Source organism: Oncorhynchus nerka, linkage group LG10 (genome assembly GCF_034236695.1).
Source record: "Oncorhynchus nerka isolate Pitt River linkage group LG10, Oner_Uvic_2.0, whole genome shotgun sequence".
NCBI classification, from domain to species: Eukaryota; Metazoa; Chordata; class Actinopteri; order Salmoniformes; family Salmonidae; genus Oncorhynchus; species Oncorhynchus nerka.
This window is the reverse complement of record NC_088405.1, coordinates 82,589,872-82,614,429: the sequence shown is the minus strand read 5'-3', so window position 1 is coordinate 82,614,429 and position 24,558 is coordinate 82,589,872. Positions and strand designations below refer to the sequence as shown.

At 43.1% G+C, this 24,558-nt stretch overlaps 1 protein-coding gene across 1 annotated transcript; it reads left to right on the top strand.

Moving 5' to 3' along the window:
- Positions 1-6,100: 6,100 nt before the first annotated feature.
- On the top strand, positions 6,101-9,130 carry smtlb (somatolactin beta). The gene is made up of 5 exons (XM_029672077.2): positions 6,101-6,116; positions 6,442-6,620; positions 7,364-7,477; positions 7,662-7,841; positions 8,048-9,130. Exons 1-5 carry the CDS (start codon positions 6,101-6,103, stop codon positions 8,246-8,248), a joined length of 690 nt encoding a protein of 229 aa, XP_029527937.1. The 3' UTR covers positions 8,249-9,130.
- Positions 9,131-24,558: the final 15,428 nt, after the last annotated feature.

The window sequence follows — 24,558 nt, the reverse complement described above, 5'->3', positions numbered from 1 at the left end:
TCCTAACCAGCCTTGGGCCCCCAGTTGGACAAAAGGTTATCTTAAGAGTGGGTGAGGTGGCAATGATGGGACTGACTTACTCTCTCACATCAAAACATACCTGCAGACGAGAGAGATGGATAGAGAGAGAGCATGACTAAGCCTTGCTTTTTTTATTCTAACATGGTCAGTCATCATAATCATCAGGAGGTGAAATGCAAAACTGACCTTGGATAATTAACTCTGGGACTACTACATCTCTATCTGTATTTCAATGTAAAGCATCTCTTTAATAATACTTCCTGTTGACCCGACCAAGTGACCTCTCACCTATGATCATGCTGTGCCTTCTGTGTCAGCCAGTTCAGATGCGGGAGGGATTCACCAACACAGCTGATACAACCTAGAGGATTTAGGGAGAAGGGGGAGAGGGATGAAGTGAAGGAGGGAGTCTGTTATTGTGGGTGTGTGGTCTCACCTGGTGTCCACACTAAGTGGCTACAGAATACTTTATGCTGGAAAACAGAAACATGAGGACAAACAATATAATATAATGTCATTATTAGACATAAATACCACTTGTAGCTTGATGATGACTTGATCATTTGAATCAGCTGTGTAGTGCTAAGGCAAAAACAAAAATGTGCACAGTTGTTTGCATTCCAAACACAGTTGGTGAGGTGTCAGGTTTGCCTCTGTACTTAAAGGGGGATTATTCCAACTCTCTGTGAAATGCTGCAGATCTGCCCACAGACAAGGTAGGAACACATCTCCCACACAGAGGAGTTGGATAGAATTCGACAGGACAAGGTATTCTTCTTCCTCCAAACTGTGCATGTGAGACAGGTTCCATGTACAACAAGACAGGCAGAGAGGAAGAGAGAAAAATAACATAACAGTTTAAAAACTTCTTATGTCTGCAGGGGCAGTATTGAGTAGCTTGGATGAAAGGTTCCCAGAGGTGCCCAGAGTAAACGGCCTGCTCCTCAGTCACAGTTGCTAATATATGCATATTATTATTAGTATTGGATAGAAAACACTCAGAAGTTTCTAGAACTGTTTGAATGATGTATGTGAGTATAACAGAACTCAAATGGCAGGCAAAAACCTGAGAAGAAATCCAAACAGGAAGTGAGGAATCTGAGGTTGGTATATTTTCAACCCAGGCCCTATTGAATTTACATTGGGATATGAATGAAGTTGCACTTCCTAGGGATTCCACTAGATGTCAACCGTCTTTAGAAACTTGAATGAGGCTTCTACTGTGTTGTGGGACTGAAAAAGAGCTGAATGAGTCAAGTTACTGGCATAGAGCCATTTCCTGGTCACGCGCATTCCACATGATATCGACTTGCTCCTCTAGACACAAAGAAATTCTCCGATTGTAACTTTATTGAAGATTTATGATGAAAACATCCTAATGATTGATTCTATACCTAGTTTGAAATGTTTCTCCGACCTATAATATTACTTTTTGAAGTTTTCATCCGAGCGTTTAGATTTGTATACCTAACGCGCTAACAAATGAAGCTACTCGGACATAAATAACGGACATTATCGAACAAATCAAGCATTTATTGTGGAACTAGGATTCCTGGGAGTGCATTCTGATGAAGATCATCAAACGTAAGCGAATATTTATCATGTAATTTCTGGTTTCTGTTGACTCCAACATGGCGGCTAATTTGATTATTTTTCTGAGTGCCGTCTCAGATTATTGCATGGTTTGCTTTTTCCAAAAGGTTTTGGGAAATCTGACACAGCGGTCACATTAAGGAGGGGTATATCTATAATTCCATTGTATTATCATCTACATTTATGATGAGTATTTCTGTTGAATCTATGTGGCTCTCTGCAAAATCACTGGATGTTTTTGGAACTAGTGAATATAATGCGCCAATGTAAACTCAGATTTTTTTTATATAAACATGAACTTTATCAAACAAAACATACATGTATTGTGTAACATGAAGTTAGTGATTAGTTAGTGATTCATTTTATCTATATTTGTGCTTTTTGTGACTCCTATCTTTGGCTGGAAAAATGGCTGTGTTTATTCTGTGGCTTGGTGGTGACCTAACATAATCGTTTGTGGTGCTTTCGCTGTAAAGATATTTGAAATCGGACACTGTGGTGGGATTAACAACAAGATTACCTTTAAAACGGTATAAGATACATGTATGTTTGAGGAATTTTAATTATGAGATTTCTGTTGTTTTGAATTTGGCGCCCTGCACTTTCACTGGCTGTTGTCATATCATCCCGTTAACTGGATTGCAGCCCTAAGAAGTTTAATTACCTCTGGTCATGGACACTTTGCCAGCAATAAAGCTTCTACGGCCTGTTCCTCGGACAGTGAACATCTGGCAATATCTACATTTTCGACCCCTTGATCAGCTCGCACTCTGAAAGTAAAGAAAATAGCTTATTTTTTGCAGATATGAAAACAATAATTGAGATATGACCGTTCAATCTAAAGCAGCAGTTGTCATTTTCAGGATACGTCAATACAGCACAGAAAGCTTAACACCAGACTGGTATTGTGGTTGTTCATTAGGTGATGGGAAATATGCAATATGTATACACAATAATGTACTTTTACCTGTTGTATCTCGAAAAAAAAGCATTGGAATTAAAAGTGAAATGTTTAACCTATTAACCTGCTTCATTATTTATGCATTACCAGTTGATGAAGAACAACTCCACTTTCATACATCATTGAACATTTGTCTACGAATAAATAAGAATAAAAAGTTAAAACAACTTTTTAGATTTGATGGAGAAATTTCACTTAGTGCCTTATCAATTTATGATTTGTATTGATGTGGACGAGAGACTGGGGAGCAGGAACAGAGTTTTTTTTGTTGAGCAATGCAACGAATCTGTATCATTCTGGCAATGATACCTGCACCATCTACACGCTACAAAGACTCCCTAACTCTTCGCCATTGTACACGATGGCCCATTGCTCGGAGACTTCCTTTGACCATTCTAAAGCCCACATGGGGCATCCTTGCCTTAATGGAGCTGACTTTCCGGTCTAACTCTTCATCTGACATATCAGAATAGCATTCCCTGATAGACTTATTGTGTTCTTTCATCCTTCTGTAAAAAAAAGCTAACCGTTACACTGTCATGAAATATGATTATATATTGACTATGAAACAAATAGGACATTGCCTGCTTATGAGTTGCCATGAAAGAGTTTGATTAATTCAACTGAAAATGGTGAGTACAGGCATTCGTAGCTAAATGCTTTTGGTTAGCTTGAGAATAATAATTGCATGATCTATCATTCTACGGTATGTATGTAATATAGTACAATGTTATGAACTAACACTGAATCGTAGGAGCTAACTACTAGCTATGTAAAAGTTGGACGGAAGAACGCCCAGTGCTGCTTACCTGGGATGCCATCATCACACAGACCTTCTTCGTAGGTGTCCGCTATGACTTCCTTTGTGTTGGAAAGAAAGGCTGAACAGTATTGGTTGTAGCCAAACTGACACTCAAAAAATAGCAAAATGAAATGAAGTTTTGTTTTCAAATACTTTTTTTGTTCTCTAAATATTATTGGGGAACACAATGCATAAAGTTTTGCGCTTTATTACAAAATATTTAATTGCAAAAATGTTTTTTTTTTACTTTGAAGCCTCGTTTTTGCTTTCAGAAAAATTATATTTGATTGAAAAATAAAAAAGTTTTGCTCTCGACAAAAATACATCCTTTTGTTGCAAGTTGGGGGGGGGTTAATAGCTAAACAATAGACTAGTCAACCTTTACTAAAGAATAGTCTAATAGCCGAGCTAGGTGTGAAAACCCCCCTCCTATCTCAGACCAGATTTGCCCTAACAACCAAGGGGGAGTTAGAGCACTGGTTATGCATTTGGGTCCCAATGCACTACTTTGTCTCTAACTGACAATGACAGTGCAATATAAACCAAATAATAAACTGATAATTGTGCATGACTTCATATGAAACAAGCAGGTTTCGATCCCTCAACGTTCTTGCCTGAAGTCCAGCGCGCTATGGACTGCACCAAAAGCATGCTCAAGCCGCAAAGTCGATAGAGCGCGTCCTCGCGGTAGCTTGCTACTCATTGTAATAAAGTAATGACTTTTCAATTAAGTTACCTTACACGTTATGTTGGCTGGCAATTTGTTAGCTACGCTGTCCTTAAGAAACCACATAGCATATCATTACAGCAGTATGTACCGGTATGTTAGTTATCTACCTATTGTTAGTAGTTATACATCAAACTTGACAGTATATTAACTATAGGCAATCTAACTACCCAACGTTTATTGACTTGATTATTCCTGTCATTCTTAGCTTAGCTAAATGGTATTGTCGTTGTGCATTCTCAATGGACATTCCGGTGCTTTCGTAAATTTGCTCTATCTACACCGATTTCAGAGCACTCTCATCTGAGTACCAGAGCGTAGAATAATTCATTTACGAGCGCTCAACACCCATTGAACATGGCCGGTGTCAGTAAACATCGGCAAAAAAACATAAATAAATTGTTTCCAGCAGCACAGTTACAGTCACCAACGTTCTGGTTAACACAAAAACTGCCTAACCAGCTCTGCTAGGGCGAGTAAAATGGTCAGAGTGGTCTCATTTGTGTCTGGAAGTAGCTAGCAAGCTAGCCAACGTTAGCTTGGGTGCTTGACTGCCATTGTAGGGCCAGAACGCTCAAATGAACCCTACAACATGGGAGCGAAACGGTCTGAATTTACAAACTAACAAATTGACAATCTCTCAACGTTCTGAAATTATGAGAGTCACGTTGTACAGTGCCATATTTTCTGTTCCATACTAAGAGAAACCCAGAGGGTTTTTTGTTTTTCATGGAATAGGAACACCATAATATTAATCAAATGAATTAAGCAAGTACCAGTCAAAAGTCTGGACACACCTACTCATTCCAGGATTTGTCTTTATTTTTACTATTTTCTACATTGTAGAATAGTAGTGAAGACATCACAACTATGAAATAACACATATGGAATCAGTTAAGAACAAATTCTTATTTACAAGGACAGCCTACTCATTCCTCCCTGTCGGGGAATTGAACCCTGTCTCCCGCGTGACCTCCCCATCTCTGGTAATGCCAATATGGAAGACTATCAAATGCTTCTCAAAGATGCCCTCTGGTGGTCAAACTAGCACTAACTTGCAGTAACAGAAAAAATGGCTGACAATTAAATGACGTGCCACAGAATGCTGCGGCAACACGCATGGTGTGCTGCAGTCTGACACAACATTTAAAGGAGGAACCACTGTAGCTGCTGCTTTTGCAACAGAAGAAAGAAAATACCCCCCAAAATACATTCAGTGAAAGTTAAAGAAGTTATTCAAAAACCTCAAAATAACCTATAGTTTACATTCTCAGAGCGTTAAGAAAACCTCCCAGTAAAACGTTCTCAGAACCTCCCTACAACTTAAAATAAACATTTCCAGAACAGACACATTTTTAATTTCTGTTCTCAGAACGTATGGCTTTGTTCCCAGAACCAATGGAAAACCAAAGATGTACTTTCCCACAACTTCCAAGGTACCAAATGTGCTAGCTGGGGACAGCTTAGCGTCACCTGTGAACCACCCTTGTCCGTGTGTGTGTGTGTGTGTGTGTGTGTGTGTGTGTGTGTGTGCGTGCGTGCGTGCGTGCGTGTGTGTGTGTGTGTGTGTGTGTGTGTGTGTGTGTATTAGGGTGGGGGATTGGATCAAATCAGAAGACACATTTCTATCTCTCATGGACTAATAAAGTATAGTATTTTAACTCATGGTGGAGAACTGGTTCATGTTTATTCCATTCAAAGTGTTTTTTCCATCCACACACCATACATTAAAGCAATAATCTTTCTTCCTCATTTATTTTTTCCTGCTCAGTAAAATTGGTATTCATGGTTCTCTTTTTCCTTCCAGGAGAATACGATGCATAAAAACAAGAAAGGGAAATGATCTTTAAAGATCAACTCGGCCCCTCTTACGTTGGAACCACCTACCCCCTCATGGCCATTCATAACACCTGAATAGTATAAGAAGACCATTGAAACCTTCAGTCAAAACAAGGTAGGTTATCCAGAGTGTAGGTTTCACCTCAAAACCAGCAAAATGAACAACAGCAAAGGTAGTCTACCCTCTAAAATGCTACAGAAATGACAACAAACCCAAAGTGACCTCCGAATCACACAAATGTGATTGCACATCCTCCTGAAGTACTTTGAATGACTCTCTGCTAAATAATCCCAAAAATATGACTCACCTGCGCTTTAAAGTGTTGTTGTCTGTTAACCCTAGCCACAACATCAAAACACAGACACCGCTGGAGAGTTTATAGATGTGTCACCTTGTAGTCTTTGAGAAGGAGAAAACATTTGTTAAAAAAAGAGAACATCCTGTATGCTAACCATGACCTGTGTTTGTGTACCTTTTGTCTGCCGTGTGCTCGCCAGCTCTGCATGGCTGTGTGTTGCTACTACTCTGGCCCTTCCAAGGCACTACGGGGTCTATGGCAGAGTGTCAGGATCCTGGTAGCACTCACTGCACCATCTCCCTGGAGAAACTCCTGGACCGGGCCATCCAACATGCTGAGCTCATCTACCTGGTCTCAGAGAAGTCTCTCACCTTGTTTGTGAGTACACCCTACCATAAATGTATGTTAAACATGGGTTGGAAATACAATAATTATGTTTTTTATTGTAGCACAAATTTAATTGTAACACGTCAAAAATGTATTCTACCTTTGCTTTCAAAAACACATGAAAAGCTGGTTTGGAGTGCATTTTTTGTTTCTAAATACATTTCAAATGTATTGTAAACAGATGATCAAGTAATTTCACATCTGTCATGGTCTGTCTTCTTTCATTCAAACCTTCTCTTGATTTTGATCGATTGTATCACTCCTTTGTATATGGATCGATCATGCAGCGACAGAGCTCATGCCAAATGTCTTCATAACTTTATTCAAACTTGAATGTTCATAACTGTAGTATTTTCTGAGAAGTGCTAGATGTATAAACCTATTACTATTACTAATGCCTGAATCCAACTGCACGTCTTTCAAGATCCCAGTGAGAACTTGAAAAACTGTTTTATCCGGTGTAGAATGATATGAAGTGTGTGCACTTATAAAAAAAAGACTAACATATGTTGTTGCTGTTAAAATATCCTTTAAAACGTCCTGTTTGGAAAGCTCAGTATGGTTTGTGGGGTAGGGAAGTGAGGTTTGTGAACTCCCTAGATGAAAACCGATCAGAACTCAAATGTGTTTCTTGTCAACAGATGGCTTATGCTGGAAGGATCTTGCTATGCGCCAGTCTCTGTTAGTGTTTTCTTCTTACTTTGTTCCATTTCTCCCTCTCTGGCTCCGTGTAGGAGGAGATGTTTATTCCCTTCCAAGTTCGAATTCCGTTGACTCAAACAGGGAACACATGCACCACCAGCACCTTATCCATCTCCACTTCCAGAAGTGAGGTCCAAGAAAACTCTGTAAGCAGGCATGGAACTGACAGAGAGGCAAAGGCTGTGTTTATATTGCTAGATGTTGGTTTTACTTCAAAATAAAATTGTTCAATGCCTATTGCTCATAATATCCTCTGCATATGATGGGTTTTTGTGTTGACTGAAAGAGCTTGATGCCATTGTTTCTCTATTTGGTTCTCTCTTGTTTCAGGACAAGTGGCTTTTGCACTCCATTCTGTTCCTAATCAAGTTCTGGATTGATCCCCTGGTCAAGCTGCAGACTTCATTGGATCGCTATGACAATGCCCCCATGGCACTGATCAACAAAACCAAGTGGATATCAGACAAGCTGATGAACCTGGCGCAAGGAGTGACCATCCTCATCCAAAAGGCGAGTCATAGGTCATATCACTGTTGCAAACAGATGTGCATACAATACACTGCTTTCAGGAGATATCCTAACATATAGTGTCTCAACCACTTTTGGAAGTATTTTTGACAAAATACAGCAGTATAGTACAGTATTTTCTCTCTCTCCAAATCTAGCTGTTTTGGTTTGTTTTAAAGCTAATGAACGTTCCTTATCTTTTCTTGCAGATGCTGGGTGAGGGTGCTGTGATGCTGGAGCAGAACAACAAGAGCCTGGCAGACTACCCTGTGCATTTTGACATGTTAGAATCGGTGCTCAGGGACTATAGCTTACTGGCCTGCTTCAAAAAAGACACTCACAAGATGGAGACCTTCCTCAAGCTGCTCAAGTGCCGGCAGAAAGGTGGCCTGGGCTGCTCTCTTTTATAGCAGAGTCCCTCCAGTGTGGAGTAGAGTGAAGTTGCTCCTAGATGCTGACCTCGGGTCAGTTTTGAATTTCCCCACTAATGGCTAAGGTTAGGATTGGGGGAGGAGATCCTAGATCTGTACCTAGGGGGAACTTCTCTCGGAGCCTCCAGTAGATACAATCTGTCCTTTCAACCGACTATCTGAAATGAACACAGGCATTATTCCTCTCTTCCTCCAACAACTTCAGCTGCTTTCTGCAGTACCTATCAACATGCTAAAGTTAAATATGCCATGTATGTTCTTGCTGCCCTATCAAGCTTGCTTGAATACCTGTAATGGTAGCTATATATTTAGGTAGGCGTAAAATGAAATGTTATGTGAATACATGTCTATTTCAAAGTTTTACTTTTAGCAATTCTAACATGTGCTTATACAATCTATGCTAACATAGCATTTAGTATTTTATACACAATATGTTGACATAGCATTCAGCATAGGAGCTGCAGAAGATATGTCTACGATATGTTTCCATGTTTAAGTAAAACAAAGCACCAGGAATGGGAGCTCGTGTTGCCTTTTAAGAAGGCAAGAGAGAAGAGATTAGAACAGCAAATATAAGAACATCAGACTGACATCTTTGTACAGAGGGGGAGGTATGACTCATCGCAATCCTCCTCATGTTAGAATAGAATAATATAGACAGGGGCACAACTTTGGATTTAGAAGTGGGGGGGACATAAATTATCAGGGGGTCTTCCCTCAGATATTTTGGGGGGGGTCATCAAAAGCTTATTTCCTGCATTTCTACTAGGGCTGTCCCCAACAATAACAAAAATATTAGTCCACCAAGAGTTGTCTTTTCTTTGGACCAATCGATGGGTCTACATTTTTAAAAAGTGTATTTTTCCATATATAGACATAGGGTATGTGTTTTAATAAAATCAACTATGTGTCCTTAACTTGTCTGATGCTGTTTGATTAAATTAAGACACACAAATGACTCAAGAGGGAGCCAGAGATCAAGATAGCCTAGCCAAAATAATAAAACAAAAGTTTCCTACCCTCCCCCACTGCTGCTGGCCTTCGCAGATTCTGCCCTTACACTTCTGAAGTAGCCAGTAATAGGCTATACCAGCAATCACAAACTTTCCCATTTGTGACCGACCGGCTAGATTCGGTCTTACGTAGCAAAATTTGAAATGATGTTTCTTACATAAAAGTAGAGACTCCGAGCTAGTAAATGGCATATCATACACTATAGTTGAGCAACAATGGGAAAGTAATTCTGCTTTGAAAGTTGATAAACTTGTAAAATCACTTTTGAGAAAATGGCCCTCGAATATTTTGGTACATATACTGGAGAGCTCTTCTTTGTCAACACCCATTCAGCATCATTCACACCCTCTTAAGCTTTAGCCCCACCCACCTCTTTAAGAATTCACATGTGGCCTCCCGGGTGGCGCAGTGATTAAGGGCGCTGTACTGCAGCGCCAGCTGTGCCATCAGAGACCCTGGGTTCGCGACCGGTAGGTCCGTTGGGCGACGCACAATTGGCCTAGCGCCGTCTGGGTTAGGGAAGGCTTGGTCGGTAGGGATGTCCTTGTCTCATCGCACACCAGCGACTCCTGTGGCGGGTAGGGCGCAGTGCGTGCTAACCAAGGTTGCCAGGTGCACAGTGTTTCCTCCGACACATTGGTGCGGCTGGCTTCTGGGTTGGATGCGCACTGTGTTAAGAAGCAGTGCGGCTAGGTTGTGTATCGGAGGACGCATGACTTTCAACCTTCGTCTCTCCCGAGCCCGTACGGGAGTTGTAGCGATGAGACAAGATAGTAGCTACTACAACAATTGGACACTACGAAGTTGGGGAGAAGGGGTAAAATTCAAAACAAAAAAAAGAATCAAGACAAAAGGCTGGTTTATACTACGGGTGTGTTCGTACATTTTATTTGGAGTGCCAGAGTGTTTTCTGGACATTTGTAAACTCAGAGCGTTGTCAGATTATTAGTTTGAGTGTTTCACTCTCGGAGTGTTCAGAGCGCACACTGGACACTCTGGCCGAGGAGTAGGGTTGATTCGAGCATTCTGACCTAATAAGAGCAGTCAAGCACCCAAGCTAACTGGTTAACATTGGCTAGACTGCTAGCTACTTCCAAACACAAATGAGAGAATAGCTCACTCTGACCATTTTACTTGCCCTAGCAGAGCTGGTTAGGCTGTTTTTATGTTATCCAGAGTGTTGGTGACTGCAACTGTGCTGCTTGCAACAATTTGATTACGCTTTTTTGCCAACATTTAATAACACGGCCATATTCAACAGGTGTTGAGCATTCGTAAATTTGTCAGTTATTCTGCGCTCTTAAATCGGAGTAGATAGCCAGAGTGAATTAACCAGCTACGTTTATTGACAGTTATCGCAGTGACATTCTATTGAAATGGTTACTTGCATAGTGGAGTCTAGCTAGATAGCTAAACAATGAACCATAATCCCAACTCATAATGTTACTGCCCTGCATGAATCTGCAGGTAGCTAACCGACCAGATCAATGTTAGCTAGCTAACATTAGGCTATAGCTAGCAATGGAAATGGCTCTGAGCTGCAAATAATATTACTACACAGATCATACATGTGACGTTAGCTAGCGAGTCAACCAGCTCATGTTATAGACAGAACCTTGCTACATGGCAGACCAATCCGAAGTCATCTCGGTCGCATCCGCACTCGGTCCGCAGGTAGTATTACATTTCATTACATTTCATTATAGTACAACGGTTTGATTTGTCTAATCTTAGCAATTTCTTCTTAGCTAGCTACATAGCCGTCTTTGTACCATAGATAATTGCGTAATTATCGTATTTCGTCGTCCTAACGCAGTCTACACTGCTATCTGCCCTGCAGCTAGCCAGCTAGCTAACGTCCACCGTCTACCGATTAGCAGCACAACTATTACACTCAACTGAACGACTTGATTAGTGTAGTGTTAGCTAGCTACATAGTTGTCTTTGCTGTCTTCGTATCCAAGATAATTGTGTAGTTTAGAGTGTGTAGGTTTAGAGTGATTATCTTAATTTACCGAGGTTAGCTAGCCAGCTATTTGTCGTCCTTAACGTAGGAGACACTGCTAGCTAGCCAACAGCTAGCCAACGTCTACCGAACAGAACTTCCGCACTCAACAACCCGGTCGCATTTCGCTTCGCTCCACAGGTAGTATCACATTTTTCATTTCATTTCATTACAGTACAACGGCTTGATTTGTTTGATCGTAGCTAGCTACATAGCTAGCTACATAGCCGTCTTTGTATCAAAGATAATTGTTTAGTCTAGAGCGATTTCCTAGGTTAGCTAGCCAGCTATTGTCGTTCTTTTAACGCAACGTAACGTAATCATCACTGCTAGCTAGCCAGCTAGCCCCGAATAGCAGCACAGTAGAAACTATTACACTCAACGGAACGACTTGATTAGTGTAGTGTCAACAACGCAGCCACTGCCAGCTAGCCTACATAGTCAACAACGCAGCCTCTGCCAGCTAGCCTACTTCAGCAGTACTGTATCATTTTAATAATTTTAGTCAATAAGATTCTTGCTACGTAAGCTTAACTTTCTGAACACTCGAGACGTGTAGTCCACTTGTCATTCCAATCTCCTTTGCATTAGCGTAGCCTCTTGTGTAGCCTGTCAACTATGTGTCTGTCTATCCCTGTTCTCTCCTCTCTGCACAGACCATACAAACGCTCCACACCGCGTGGCCGCGGCCACCCTAATCTGGTGGTCCCAGCGCGCACGACCCACGTGGAGTTCCAGGTCTCCAGGAGCCTCTGGAACTGCCGATCTGCGGCCAACAAGGCAGAGTTCATCTCAGCCTATGCCTCCCTCCAGTCCCTCGACTTCTTGGCACTGACGGAAACATGGATCACCACAGACAACACTGCTACTCCTACTGCTCTCTCTTCGTCTGCCCACGTGTTCTCGCACACCCCGAGAGCTTCTGGTCAGCGGGGTGGTGGCACCGGGATCCTCATCTCTCCCAAGTGGTCATTCTCTCTTTCTCCCCTTACCCATCTGTCTATCGCCTCCTTTGAATTCCATGCTGTCACAGTTACCAGCCCTTTCAAGCTTAACATCCTTATCATTTATCGCCCTCCAGGTTCCCTCGGAGAGTTCATCAATGAGCTTGATGCCTTGATAAGCTCCTTTCCTGAGGACGGCTCACCTCTCACAGTTCTGGGCGACTTTAACCTCCCCACGTCTACCTTTGACTCATTCCTCTCTGCCTCCTTCTTTCCACTCCTCTCCTCTTTTGACCTCACCCTCTCACCTTCCCCCTACTCACAAGGCAGGAAATACGCTCGACCTCATCTTTACTAGATGCTGTTCTTCCACTAACCTCATTGCAACTCCCCTCCAAGTCTCCGACCACTACCTTGTATCCTTTTCCCTCTCGCTCTCATCCAACACTTCCCACACTGCCCCTACTCGGATGGTATCGCGCCGTCCCAACCTTCGCTCTCTCTCCCCCGCTACTCTCTCCTCTTCCATCCTATCATCTCTTCCCTCTGCTCAAACCTTCTCCAACCTATCTCCTGATTCTGCCTCCTCAACCCTCCTCTCCTCCCTTTCTGCATCCTTTGACTCTCTATGTCCCCTATCCTCCAGGCCGGCTCGGTCCTCCCCTCCCACTCCGTGGCTCGACGACTCATTGCGAGCTCACAGAACAGGGCTCCGGGCAGCCGAGCGGAAATGGAGGAAAACTCGCCTCCCTGCGGACCTGGCATCCTTTCACTCCCTCCTCTCTACATTTTCCTCTTCTCTCTCTGCTGCTAAAGCCACTTTCTACCACTCTAAATTCCAAGCATCTGCCTCTAACCCTAGGAAGCTCTTTGCCACCTTCTCCTCCCTCCTGAATCCTCCTCCCCCCCCCTTCCTCTCTGCAGATGACTTCGTCAACCATTTTGAAAAGAAGGTCGACGACATCCGATCCTCGTTTGCTAAGTCAAACGACACTGCTGGTTCTGTTCACACTGCACTACCCTGTGCTCTGACCTCTTTCTCCCCTCTCTCTCCAGATGAAATCTCGCGTCTTGTGACGGCCGGCCGCCCAACAACCTGCCCGCTTGACCCTATCCCCTCCTCTCTTCTCCAGACCATTTCCGGAGACCTTCTCCCTTACCTCACCTCGCTCATCAACTCATCCCTGACCGCTGGCTACGTCCCTTCCGTCTTCAAGAGAGCGAGAGTTGCACCCCTTCTGAAAAAACCTACACTCGATCCCTCCGATGTCAACAACTACAGACCAGTATCCCTTCTTTCTTTTCTCTCCAAAACTCTTGAACGTGCCGTCCTTGACCAGCTCTCCCGCTATCTCTCTCAGAATGACCTTCTTGATCCATATCAGTCAGGTTTCAAGACTAGTCATTCAACTGAGACTGCTCTTCTCTGTATCACGGAGGCGCTCCGCACTGCTAAAGCTAACTCTCTCTCCTCTGCTCTCATCCTTCTAGACCTATCGGCTGCCTTCGATACTGTGAACCATCAGATCCTCCTCTCCACCCTCTCCGAGTTGGGCATCTCCGGCGCGGCCCACGCTTGGATTGCGTCCTACCTGACAGGTCGCTCCTACCAGGTGGCGTGGCGAGAATCCGTCTCCACACCACGTGCTCTCACCACTGGTGTCCCCAGGGCTCTGTTCTAGGCCCTCTCCTATTCTCGCTATACACCAAGTCACTTGGCTCTGTCATAACCTCACATGGTCTCTCCTATCATTGCTATGCAGACGACACACAATTAATCTTCTCCTTTCCCCCTTCTGATGACCAGGTGGCGAATCGCATCTCTGCATGTCTGGCAGACATATCAGTGTGGATGACGGATCACCACCTCAAGCTGAACCTCGGCAAGACGGAGCTGCTCTTCCTCCCGGGGAAGGACTGTCCGTTCCATGATCTCGCCATCACGGTTGACAACTCCATTGTGTCCTCCTCCCAGAGCGCTAAGAACCTTGGCGTGATCCTGGACAACACCCTGTCGTTCTCAACTAACATCAAGGCGGTGGCCCGTTCCTGTAGGTTCATGCTCTACAACATCCGCAGAGTACGACCCTGCCTCACACAGGAAGCGGCGCAGGTCCTAATCCAGGCACTTGTCATCTCCCGTCTGGATTACTGCAACTCGCTGTTGGCTGGGCTCCCTGCCTGTGCCATTAAACCCCTACAACTCATCCAGAACGCCGCAGCCCGTCTGGTGTTCAACCTTCCCAAGTTCTCTCACGTCACCCCGCTCCTCCGCTCTCTCCACTGGCTTCCAGTTGAAGCTCGCATCCGCTACAAGACCATGGTGCTTGCCTACGGAGCTGTGAGGGGAACGGCACCTCAGTACCTCCAGGCTCTGATCAGGCCCTACACCCAAACAAGGGCACTGCGTTCATCCACCTCTGGCCTGCTCGCCTCCCTACCACTGAGGAAGTACAGTTCCCGCTCAGCCCAGTCAAAACTGTTCGCTGCTCTGGCCCCCCAATGGTGGAACAAACTCCCTCACGACGCCAGGACAGCGGAGTCAATCACCACCTTCCGGAGACACCTGAAACCCCACCTCTTTAAGGAATACCTAGGATAGGATAAAGTAATCCCTCTCACCCCCCCTTAAAAGATTTAGATGCACTACTGTTCCACTGGATGTCATAAGGTGAATGCACCAATTTGTAAGTCGCTCTGGATAAGAGCGTCTGCTAAATGACTTAAATAAATGTAAATATAAATCTCTCGGCATGTCCAGCCCACTCATTATCTCAGCCATTCATGACTAGTGGGAAGGTCGCTGACTTTTTCCGTGGCTAAACCAACTGGAGTCTTTGACAATTTTTAGAGCCTTCCTCTGACACCGTCTGATATAGAGGTCCTGGATGGCAGGATGCTTGACCCTGGTAATGTAATGGGCCGAACACACTACCCTCTGTAGTGCCTTATGATCGGAGGCCGAGCATTTGAAATATCTGGCAGTGATGCAACTGGTCAGTATGCTCTCAATGGTGCAGCAGTAGAACTTTTTGAGGATCTAGGGACCCATGTCAAATATTTGTCATTGCACCACACGGTCAGGTTTCTGACCTCCTCCCTATAGGCTGTCTCAACATTGTCAGTGATCAGGCCTACCACTGTTGTATCATCAGCAAACTTAATGATGGTGTTGGAGTCGTGCCTGGCCTATCAGGAAGTCTAGGATCTAGTTGCAGAGGGAGGAGTTTAGTCCCAGGGTTCTTAGCTTAGTGATGAGCTTTGAGGGCACTATGGTGTTGAACGCTGAGCTGTAGTCAATGAATAGCATTCTTACATGGGTGTTCCTTTAGTCCAGGTGTGAAAGGGCAGTGTGGAATGCAATAGAGATTGCATCATTTGTGGATTCCCCATTAAGCAACAAGTCGGAGTCAGAGGCCGAGCCTTCTCTGGTCTCTACCCCTCCCGTTACGGGGTCTGAGACGCCGAAGCTTCCCACCATTAGCTCTGACAAATTGAAAACTCTAGTCATTGGCAACTCCATTACCCGCAGTATTAGACTTAAAACGAATCATCCAGCGATCATACACTGTTTACCAGGGGGCGGGGTTACCGACGTTAAAGCTAATCTGAAGATGGTGCAGGCTAAAGCTAAAACTGGCGAGTGTAGAGAGTATAGAGATATTGTTATCCACGTCGGCACCAACGATGTTAGGATGAAACAGTCAGAGATCACCAAGCGCAACATAGCTTCAGCGTGTAAATCAGCTAGAAAGATGTGTCGGCATCGAGTAATTGTCTCTGGCCCCCTCCCAGTTAAGGGGAGTGATGAGCTCTACAGTGATGAGCTCTCCAGCGATAGAGTCTCACAACTCAATTGCTGGTTGAAAACTGTTTTCTGCCCCTCCCAGAAGATAGAATTTGTAGACAATTGGCCCTCTTTCTGGGACTCACCCACAAACAGGACCAAGCCTGACCTGCTGAGGAGTGATGGACTCCATCCTAGCTGGAGGGGTGCTCTCATCTTATCTACCAACATAGACAGGGCTCTAACTCCTCTAGCTCCACAATGAAATAGGGTGCAGGCCAGGCAGCAGGCTGTTAGCCAGCCTGCCAGCATAGTGGGGTCTAAGACCGTGTCTGTGCCTCAACCTGGGTTGGGCAAAACTAAACATGGCGGTGTTCGCCTTAGCAATCTCACTAGGATAAAGACCTCCTCCATTCCTGTCATTATTGAAAGAGATGATGATACCTCACATCTCAAAATAGGGCTACTTAATGTTAGATCCCTTACTTCAAAGGCAATTATAGTCAATGAACTAATCACTGATCATAATCTTGATGTGGTTGGCCTGACTGAAACATGGCTTTAGCCTGATGAATTTACTGTGTTAAATGAGGCCTCACATCTTGGCTACACTAGTGCCCATATCCCCCGTGCATCCCGCAAAGGCAGAGGTGTTGCTAACATTTACGATAGCAAATGTCAATTTACAACAAAGAAAATTACGTTTTCATCTTTTGAGCTTCTAGTCATAAAATCTATGCAGCCTACTCAATCACTTTTTATAGCTACTGTTTACAGGCCTCCTGGGCCATACACAGCGTTCCTCATTGAGTTCCCTGAATTCCTATCGGACCTTGTAGTCATAGCAGATAATATTCTAATCTTTGGTGACTTTAATATTCACATGGAAAAGTCCACAGACCCACTCCAAAAGGCTTTCGGAGCCATCATCAACTCAGTGGGTTTTGTCCAACATGTCTCTGGACCTACTCACTGTCACAGTCATACTCTGGACCTAGTTTTGTCCCATGGAATAAATGATACTCCTGGACTATCGGACCAGCATTTTATTACGTTTGCAATCGCAACAAATAATCTGCTCAGACCCCAACAAAGGAGCATCAAAAGTTGTGTTATAAATTCTCAGACAACACAAAGATTCCTTGATGTCCTTCCAGACTCCCTCTGTCTACCCAAGGATGCCAGAGGACAAAAATCAGTTAACCACCTAACTGAGGAACTCAATTTAACCTTGTGCAATACCCTAGATGCAGTTGCACCCCTAAAAACTAAAAACATTTCTCATAAGAAACTAGCTCCCTGGTATACAGAAAATACCCGAGCTCTGAAACAAGCTTTCAGAAAATTGGAACGGAAATGGCGCCACACCAAACTGGAAGTCTTCCGACTAGCTTGGAAAGACAGTACCGTGCAGTATCGAAGAGCCCTTACTGCTGCTCGATCATCCTAACTTAATTGAGGAAAATAAGAACAATCCGAAATTCCTTTTTGATACTGTCACAAAGCTAACTAAAAAGTAGCATTCCCCAAGAGAGGATGGCTTTCACTTCAGCAGTAATAAATTCATGAACTTCTTTGAGGAAAAGATCATGATTATTAGAAAGCAAATTACGGACTCCTCTTTAAATCTGCGTATTCCTTCAAAACTCAGTTGTCCTGAGTCTGCACAACTCTGCCAGGACCTAGGATCAAGAGAGACACTCAAGTGTTTTAGTACTATATCTCTTGACACAATGATGAAAATAATCATGGCCTCTAAACCTTCAAGCTGCATACTGGACCCTATTCAACTAAACTACTGAAAGAGCTGCTTCCTGTGCTTGGCCCTCCTATGTTGAACATAATAAACGGCTCTCTATCCACCGGATGTGTACCAAACTCACTGAAAGTTGCAGTAATAAAGCCTCTCTTGAAAAAGCCCAACCTTGACCCAGAAAATATTAAAAACTATCTGCCTATATCGAATCTTCTATTCCTCTCAACATTTTTAGAAAAGGCTGTTGCGCAACAACTCACCGCCTTCCTGAAGACAAACAATGTATACGAAATGCTTCAGTCTGGTTTTAGACCCCATCATAGCACTGACTGCACTTGTGAAGGTGGTGAATTAACTTTTAATGGCATCAGACCGAGGCTCTGCATCTGTCCTCGTGCTCCTAGACGTTAGTGCTGCTTTTGATACCATCGATCACCACATTCTTTTGGATAGATTGGAAACCCAAATTTGTCTACACGGACAAGTTCTGGCCTGGTTTAGATTTTATCTGTCGGAAAGATATCAGTTTGTCTCTGTGAATGGTTTGTCCTCTGACAAATCAACTTTACATTTTGGTGTTCCTCAATGTTCCGTTTTAGGACCACTATTGTTTTCACTATATATTTTACCTCTTGGGGGATGTCATTCGAAAACATAATGTTAACTTTCACTGCTATGCGAATGACACACAGCTGTATATTTCAATGAAACATGGTGAAGCCCCAAAATTGCCCTCGCTAGAAGCATGTGTTTCAGACATAAGGAAGTGGGTAGCTGCAAACTTTCTACTTTTAAACTCGGACAAAACAGAGATGCTTGTTCTAGGTCCCAAGAAACAAAGAGATCTTCTGAATCTGACAATCAATCTTAATGGTTGTACAGACGTCTCAAATAAAACTGTGGAGGACCTTGGCGTTACTCTGGACCCTGATCTCTCTTTTGAAGAACATATCAAGACTGTTTCAAGGACAGCTTTTTCCATCTACGTAACATTGCAAAAATCAGAAACTTTCTGTCCAAAAATGATGCAGAAAAATGTATCCATGCTTTTGTCATTTCTAGGTTAGACTACTGCAATGCTCTACTTTCCGGCTACCTGGATAAAGCACAAAATAAACTTCAGTTAGTGCTAAATACGGCTGCTAGAATCCTGACTAGAACCAAAACATTTGATCATATTACTCCAGTGCTAGCCTCCCTACACTGACTTCCTGGCAAGGCAAGGGCTGATTTCAAGGTTTTACTGCTAACCTACAAAGCATTACATGGGTTTGCTCCTACCTATCTCTCTGATTTGGTCCTGCCGTACATACCTACACGTACGCTACGGTCACAAGACGCAGGCCTCCCAATTGTCCCTAGAATTTCTAAGCAAACCGCTGGAGGCAGGGCTTTCTCCTATAGAGCTCCATTTTTATGGAATGGTCTGCCTACCCATGTGAGAGATGCAAACTCGGTCTCAACCTTTTAGTCTTTACTGAAGACTCATCTCTTCAGTGGGTCATATGATTGAGTGTAGTCTGGTCCAGGAGTGTGAAGGTGAACGGAAATTCTCTGGAGCAACGAACCGCCCTTGCTGTCTCTGCCTGGCCGGTTCCCCTCTTTCCACAGGGATTCTCAGCCTCTAACCCTATTACAGGGGCTGAGTCACTGGCTTACTAGGGCTCTTTCATACCGTCCCTAGGAGGGGTGCATCACTTGAGTGGGTTGAGTCACTGATGTGATCTTCCTGTCTGGATTGGCGCCCCCCCTTGGGTTGTGCCGTGGCGGAGATCTTTGTGGGCTATACTCGGCCTTGTCTCAGGATGGTAAGTTGGTGGTTGAAGATATCCCTCTAGTGGTGTGGGGGCTGTGGTTTGGCAAAGTGGGTGGGGTTATATCCTTCCTGTTTGGCCTCCAGTATTTATGCTGCAGTAGTTTATGTGTCGGGGGGCTAGGGTCAGTTTGTTATATCTGGAGTACTTCTCCTGTCCTATCCGGTGTCCTGTGTGAATTTAAGTATGCTCTCTCTAATTCTCTCTTTCTCTCTTTATTTCTCTCTCTCGGAGGACCTGAGCCCTAGGACCATGCCTCAGGACTACCTGACATGATGACTCCTTGCTGTCCCCAGTCCACCTGGCCGTGCTGCTGCTCCAGTTTCAAATGTTCTGCCTGTGTTTATTATTATTTGACCATGCTGGTCATTTATGAACATTTGAACATCTTGGCCATGTTCTGTTATAATCTCCACCCGGCACAGCCAGAAGAGGACTGGCCACCCCACATAGCCTGGTTTCTCTCTAGGTTTCTTCCTAGGTTTTGGCCTTTCTAGGGAGTTTTTCCTAGCCACTGTGCTTCTACACCTGCATTGCTTGCTGTTTGTGGTTTTAGGCTGGGTTTCTGTACAGCACTTTGAGATATCAGCTGATGTACGAAGGGTTTTATAAATACATTTGATTTGATTTGATTTCATCTGTTGGTGCGGTATGCAAATTGGAGTGGGTCTAGCGTTTCTGGGATAATGGTGTTGATGTGAGCCATGATCAGCCTTTTAAAGCATTACATGACTACAGACATGAATGCTACGTATCGGTAGTCATTTAGGCAGGTTACCTTAGTGTTCTTGGGCACAGGGACTATGGTGGGCTGCTTGAAACATGTTGGTATTACAGACTCAGACAGGGAGAGGTTGAAAATGTCAGTGAAGACACTTGTCAGTTGGTCAGAACATGCTCGGACTACACGACCTGGTTATCTGGCCCTGCGGCCTTGTGAATGTTGACCTGTTTAAATGTCTTACTCACATCGCGGATGCAGAGAGCGTGATCACACAGTCGTCCGGAACAGCTGATGCTCTCATGCATGTTTCAGTGTTACTTGCCTCGAAGCGAGCATAGCAGTTATTTAGTCTGGTAGGCTCGTGTCACTGGGCAGCTCTCGGCTAGCTTTCCTTTTGTAGTCCATAATAGTTTGCAAGCCCTGCCACATCCAATGAGCGTCAGAGCCGGTGTAGTAGGATTCTTAGTCTTCTTAGTCTTGTATTGACGCTTTGCAAACACAGAAGCCTGGGAGGGATGAGAGAGTCAAGCCTATGGGTTCGTAGCTTCAACCCCTCATGCTTTGTTTTCTCTTTCCAGTATTATGTCTATCTTTGATAAGCTACCCAGGAAATGGCTGAAAATAGCCCATATTAATATAAGTAGCCATAGAAATAAGGTTCATGAAATCAATAACTTGCTACCATCAGATAACATTCATATATTTGCCATTTCTGAGACTCACTTAGATCATTTATTTGATGATACAGCAGTAGCAATACACGGATATAACATCTATGGAAGAGACAGAAATGCTTATGGGGGAGGTGTTGCTGTATATATTCAGAGCCATATCACTGTAATGCTGAGAGAAGATCTTATGTCAAGTGTTTTTGAAGTTTTGTGGTTGCAGGTTGGCACATCTTGGCACATCTAAAGCCTTTACTGATGCTATAGGCCAACAAGTGCTAACAGTCAGTACCTAACTAATATGTGTGAAATGCTTGATAGTGTATGTGATGTAAACGGAGAGGTCTACTTTCTTGGGGACCTGAATATTGACTGGTTTTCATCAAGCTGTCCACTCAAGAGGAAGCTTCTCACTATAACCAGTGCCTGTAATCTGGTTCAGGTTATTAATCAACCTACCAGGGTGTTTACAAACATTACAGGAACAAGATCATCCACATGTATTGATCACATTTTTACTAATACTGTAGAACTTTGTTCTAAAGCTATATCCGTACCCATTGGATGCAGTGATCACAATATAGTGGCTATATCTAGGAAAGTGTATTGAATACGATGGGAGAGATAGAGCTGGTTTCAAGCGCAGGTGTTTATTTGTAAAGGACCACAGGAGGAGGCAGGTAGCTGGGTCCAGGGGCAGGCAGAAGGTCATACACAGGGGGTCCAAAAAGGCAACAGTACAGGCAGGGAAAAGGCTAGTAACGTCGTCCGGGAGATCGGGCAATAGGTTGATAACAGGAAATCCGATAGGCTAAAGTACAGGCAGATAATAGCCCTCGTTAGTGAGGCAGGCCAAAACTATCATACATGGGAGGTTTAAATCACTGGAATCCCAGCGCCCTGAATAGAAGTGTGTCAAAAAAGAAACAATACCTCACAATGATGGGATATTGGAAATAATTAAACTAAATAGTGTGTGATAATGACATACAGGTGTGTGAACAGGTGATCAGAATTCAGGTGATTGGGATCTGGAGAATGAGCTGTGTTCAGGGGATCTATGTGTTTGAGAGTGTGAGTTGGAAAGTGAGCTGCATTCGGGGATCTACGTGTTTGAGAGTGTGAGTTGGAAGCAGACGTTACAGAAAGCCAAATATTCCAAAAGCTGGGCCTAAAATAGTGAATAAGAGATCATAAAAAAGATTTTGCTGTGACTCTATTGTGGATGATGCTAAAAAATATTTGTTGGTCTGATGTGATTAATGAGGAGAATCCAGATGCTGCACTTGAGGAATTTATGAAATTGCTTCTTCCAATTATTGATAAACATGCACCTGTTAAGAAACTAACTGTTAGAACTGTTAATGCTTCATGGTTGATGAGGAATTGAAAAACTGTATGGTTGAAAGAGATGGGGCAAAAGGAGTGGCTAAAAAGTATGGCTGCACATCTGACTGGCTTACTTACTGCAAATTGAGAAATTATGTGACTAAACTCAACAAAAAGAAGAAGAAACTGTATTATGAAGCCAATATCAATGATATAAAGAATACTGTACTTTAAATGAAATGATGGGCAGAAAGATGCATACAACTCAATTTTTCATCGAATCAGATGGCTTATTCATCATGAAACCATTTGACGATGCCAATTATTTTAATGATTATTTCATTGGCAAAGTGGAAAAACTTAGGCAGCAAATGTCAACAACAAACAGTGAGCAATTGTATTCATGCATAAAAATAAAAAAAGAATGAAAGAAAAGCATTGCAAGTTTGAATTTTGTAAAGTTCGCGTGGGAGAAGGGTAAAAATGATTGTTATCGATCAATAATGACAAACCTCCTGGCATTGACAACTTAGATTTGGGGCGGCAGGTAGCCTAGTGGTTAGAGTGTTGGGACAGTAACCGAAAGGTTGCTAGATTGATTCCCTGGGTTAACAAGGTAAACATCTGTTGTTCTGCCCCTGAACAAGGCAGTTAACCCACTGTTCCCTGGTAGGCTGTCATTGTAAATAAGAATTGGTTCTTAACTGACTTGCCTAGTTAAATAAATGTTTTTTTAAATATGGAAAGCTACTGAGGATGGTAGCTGACTCTATAGCCACTCCTATCTGTTTTATTTGTAATCTGAGCCTAGAGGAAAATCTTTGTCCTCAGGCCTGGAGGGAAGCCAAAGTAATTCCGCTACCCAAGAGTGTTAAAGTCGCCTTTACTGGTTCTAACAGCAGACCTGTAAGCTTGCTGCCAGCTCTTAGCAAACTGTTGGAAAAAAATGTGTTTGACCAAATACAATGCTATTTCTCTGTAAACAAATGAACAACAGACTTTCAGCATGCTTATTGAGAAGGGCACTCAACGTGTACTGCACTGACACAAATGACTGGTGATTGTTTGAAAGAAATTGATAATAAGAAGATTGTGGGAGCTGCACTGTTAGATTTCAGTGCAGCCTTTGATAGTATAGACCATAACCCGTTGTTGAAAAAACTTGTGTTATGGCTTTTCAACCTCTGCCATATCATGGATTCAGAGCTATCTATCTAATAGAACTCAAAGGGTTTTCTTTAATGGAAGCTTCTCTAATGTCAAACATGTAAAGTGTGGTGCACTGCAGGGCAGCTCTCTAGGCCCTCCACTCTTTTTGTATTTTTACCAATGACCTGTCACTGGCATTAAACACAGTATGTGTGTCCATGTATGCTGATGATTCAACCATAACAGCATCAGCAAACACAGCTAATGAAGTCACTAAAACCCTTAACAAAGAGTTGCAGCCTGTTTTGGAATGGGTGGCCAGTAATAAACTTGTCCTGAACATCTCTAAAACTAAGAGCATTGTATTTGGTACAAATCATTCCTTAAGTTCTAGACCTCAGACAAATCTGGTAATGAATGGTGTGGCTGTTGAACAAGTTGAGGAGACTAAATTACTTGGTGTTACTTTATATTGGAAACTGTCATGGTCAAACATATAGATTAAATGGTTGTAAAGATGGGGAGAGGTCTGGCCGTAATAAAGAGATGCTATGCTTTTTTGACACTACACTCCAAAAAGAAAGGCTCTGCAGGCTCTAGTTTAGTCTAATCTTGATTATTGTCTTAATTAAATCCCAAATTGTTTACATAGTCAACTTACACACAGCTCTGACACACACACTTATCACACCAGACATGCCACCAGGGGTCTTTTCACAGTCCCCAAATCCAGAGCAAATTAAAGAAAGCGTACAGTATTAAATAGAGCCCTAATTGCGTAGAACATCCAAGTTATTTTCCTTCTGTTGAAATAGGACAAAAAGGCTACAAAACATTTCCATACACACAACAGCTGTTAGATACTGCTAACTGATAGATACAGTGCCTTGCGAAAGTATTCGGCCCCCTTGAACTTTGCGACCTTTTGCCACATTTCAGGCTTCAAACATAAAGATATAAAACTGTATTTTTTTGTGAAGAATCAACAACAAGTGGGACACAATCATGAAGTGGAACGACATTTATTGGATATTTCAAACTTTTTTAACAAATCAAAAACTGGGTATGTTGTTGTTGCTAATCTGTGAGCTTCTCCTTT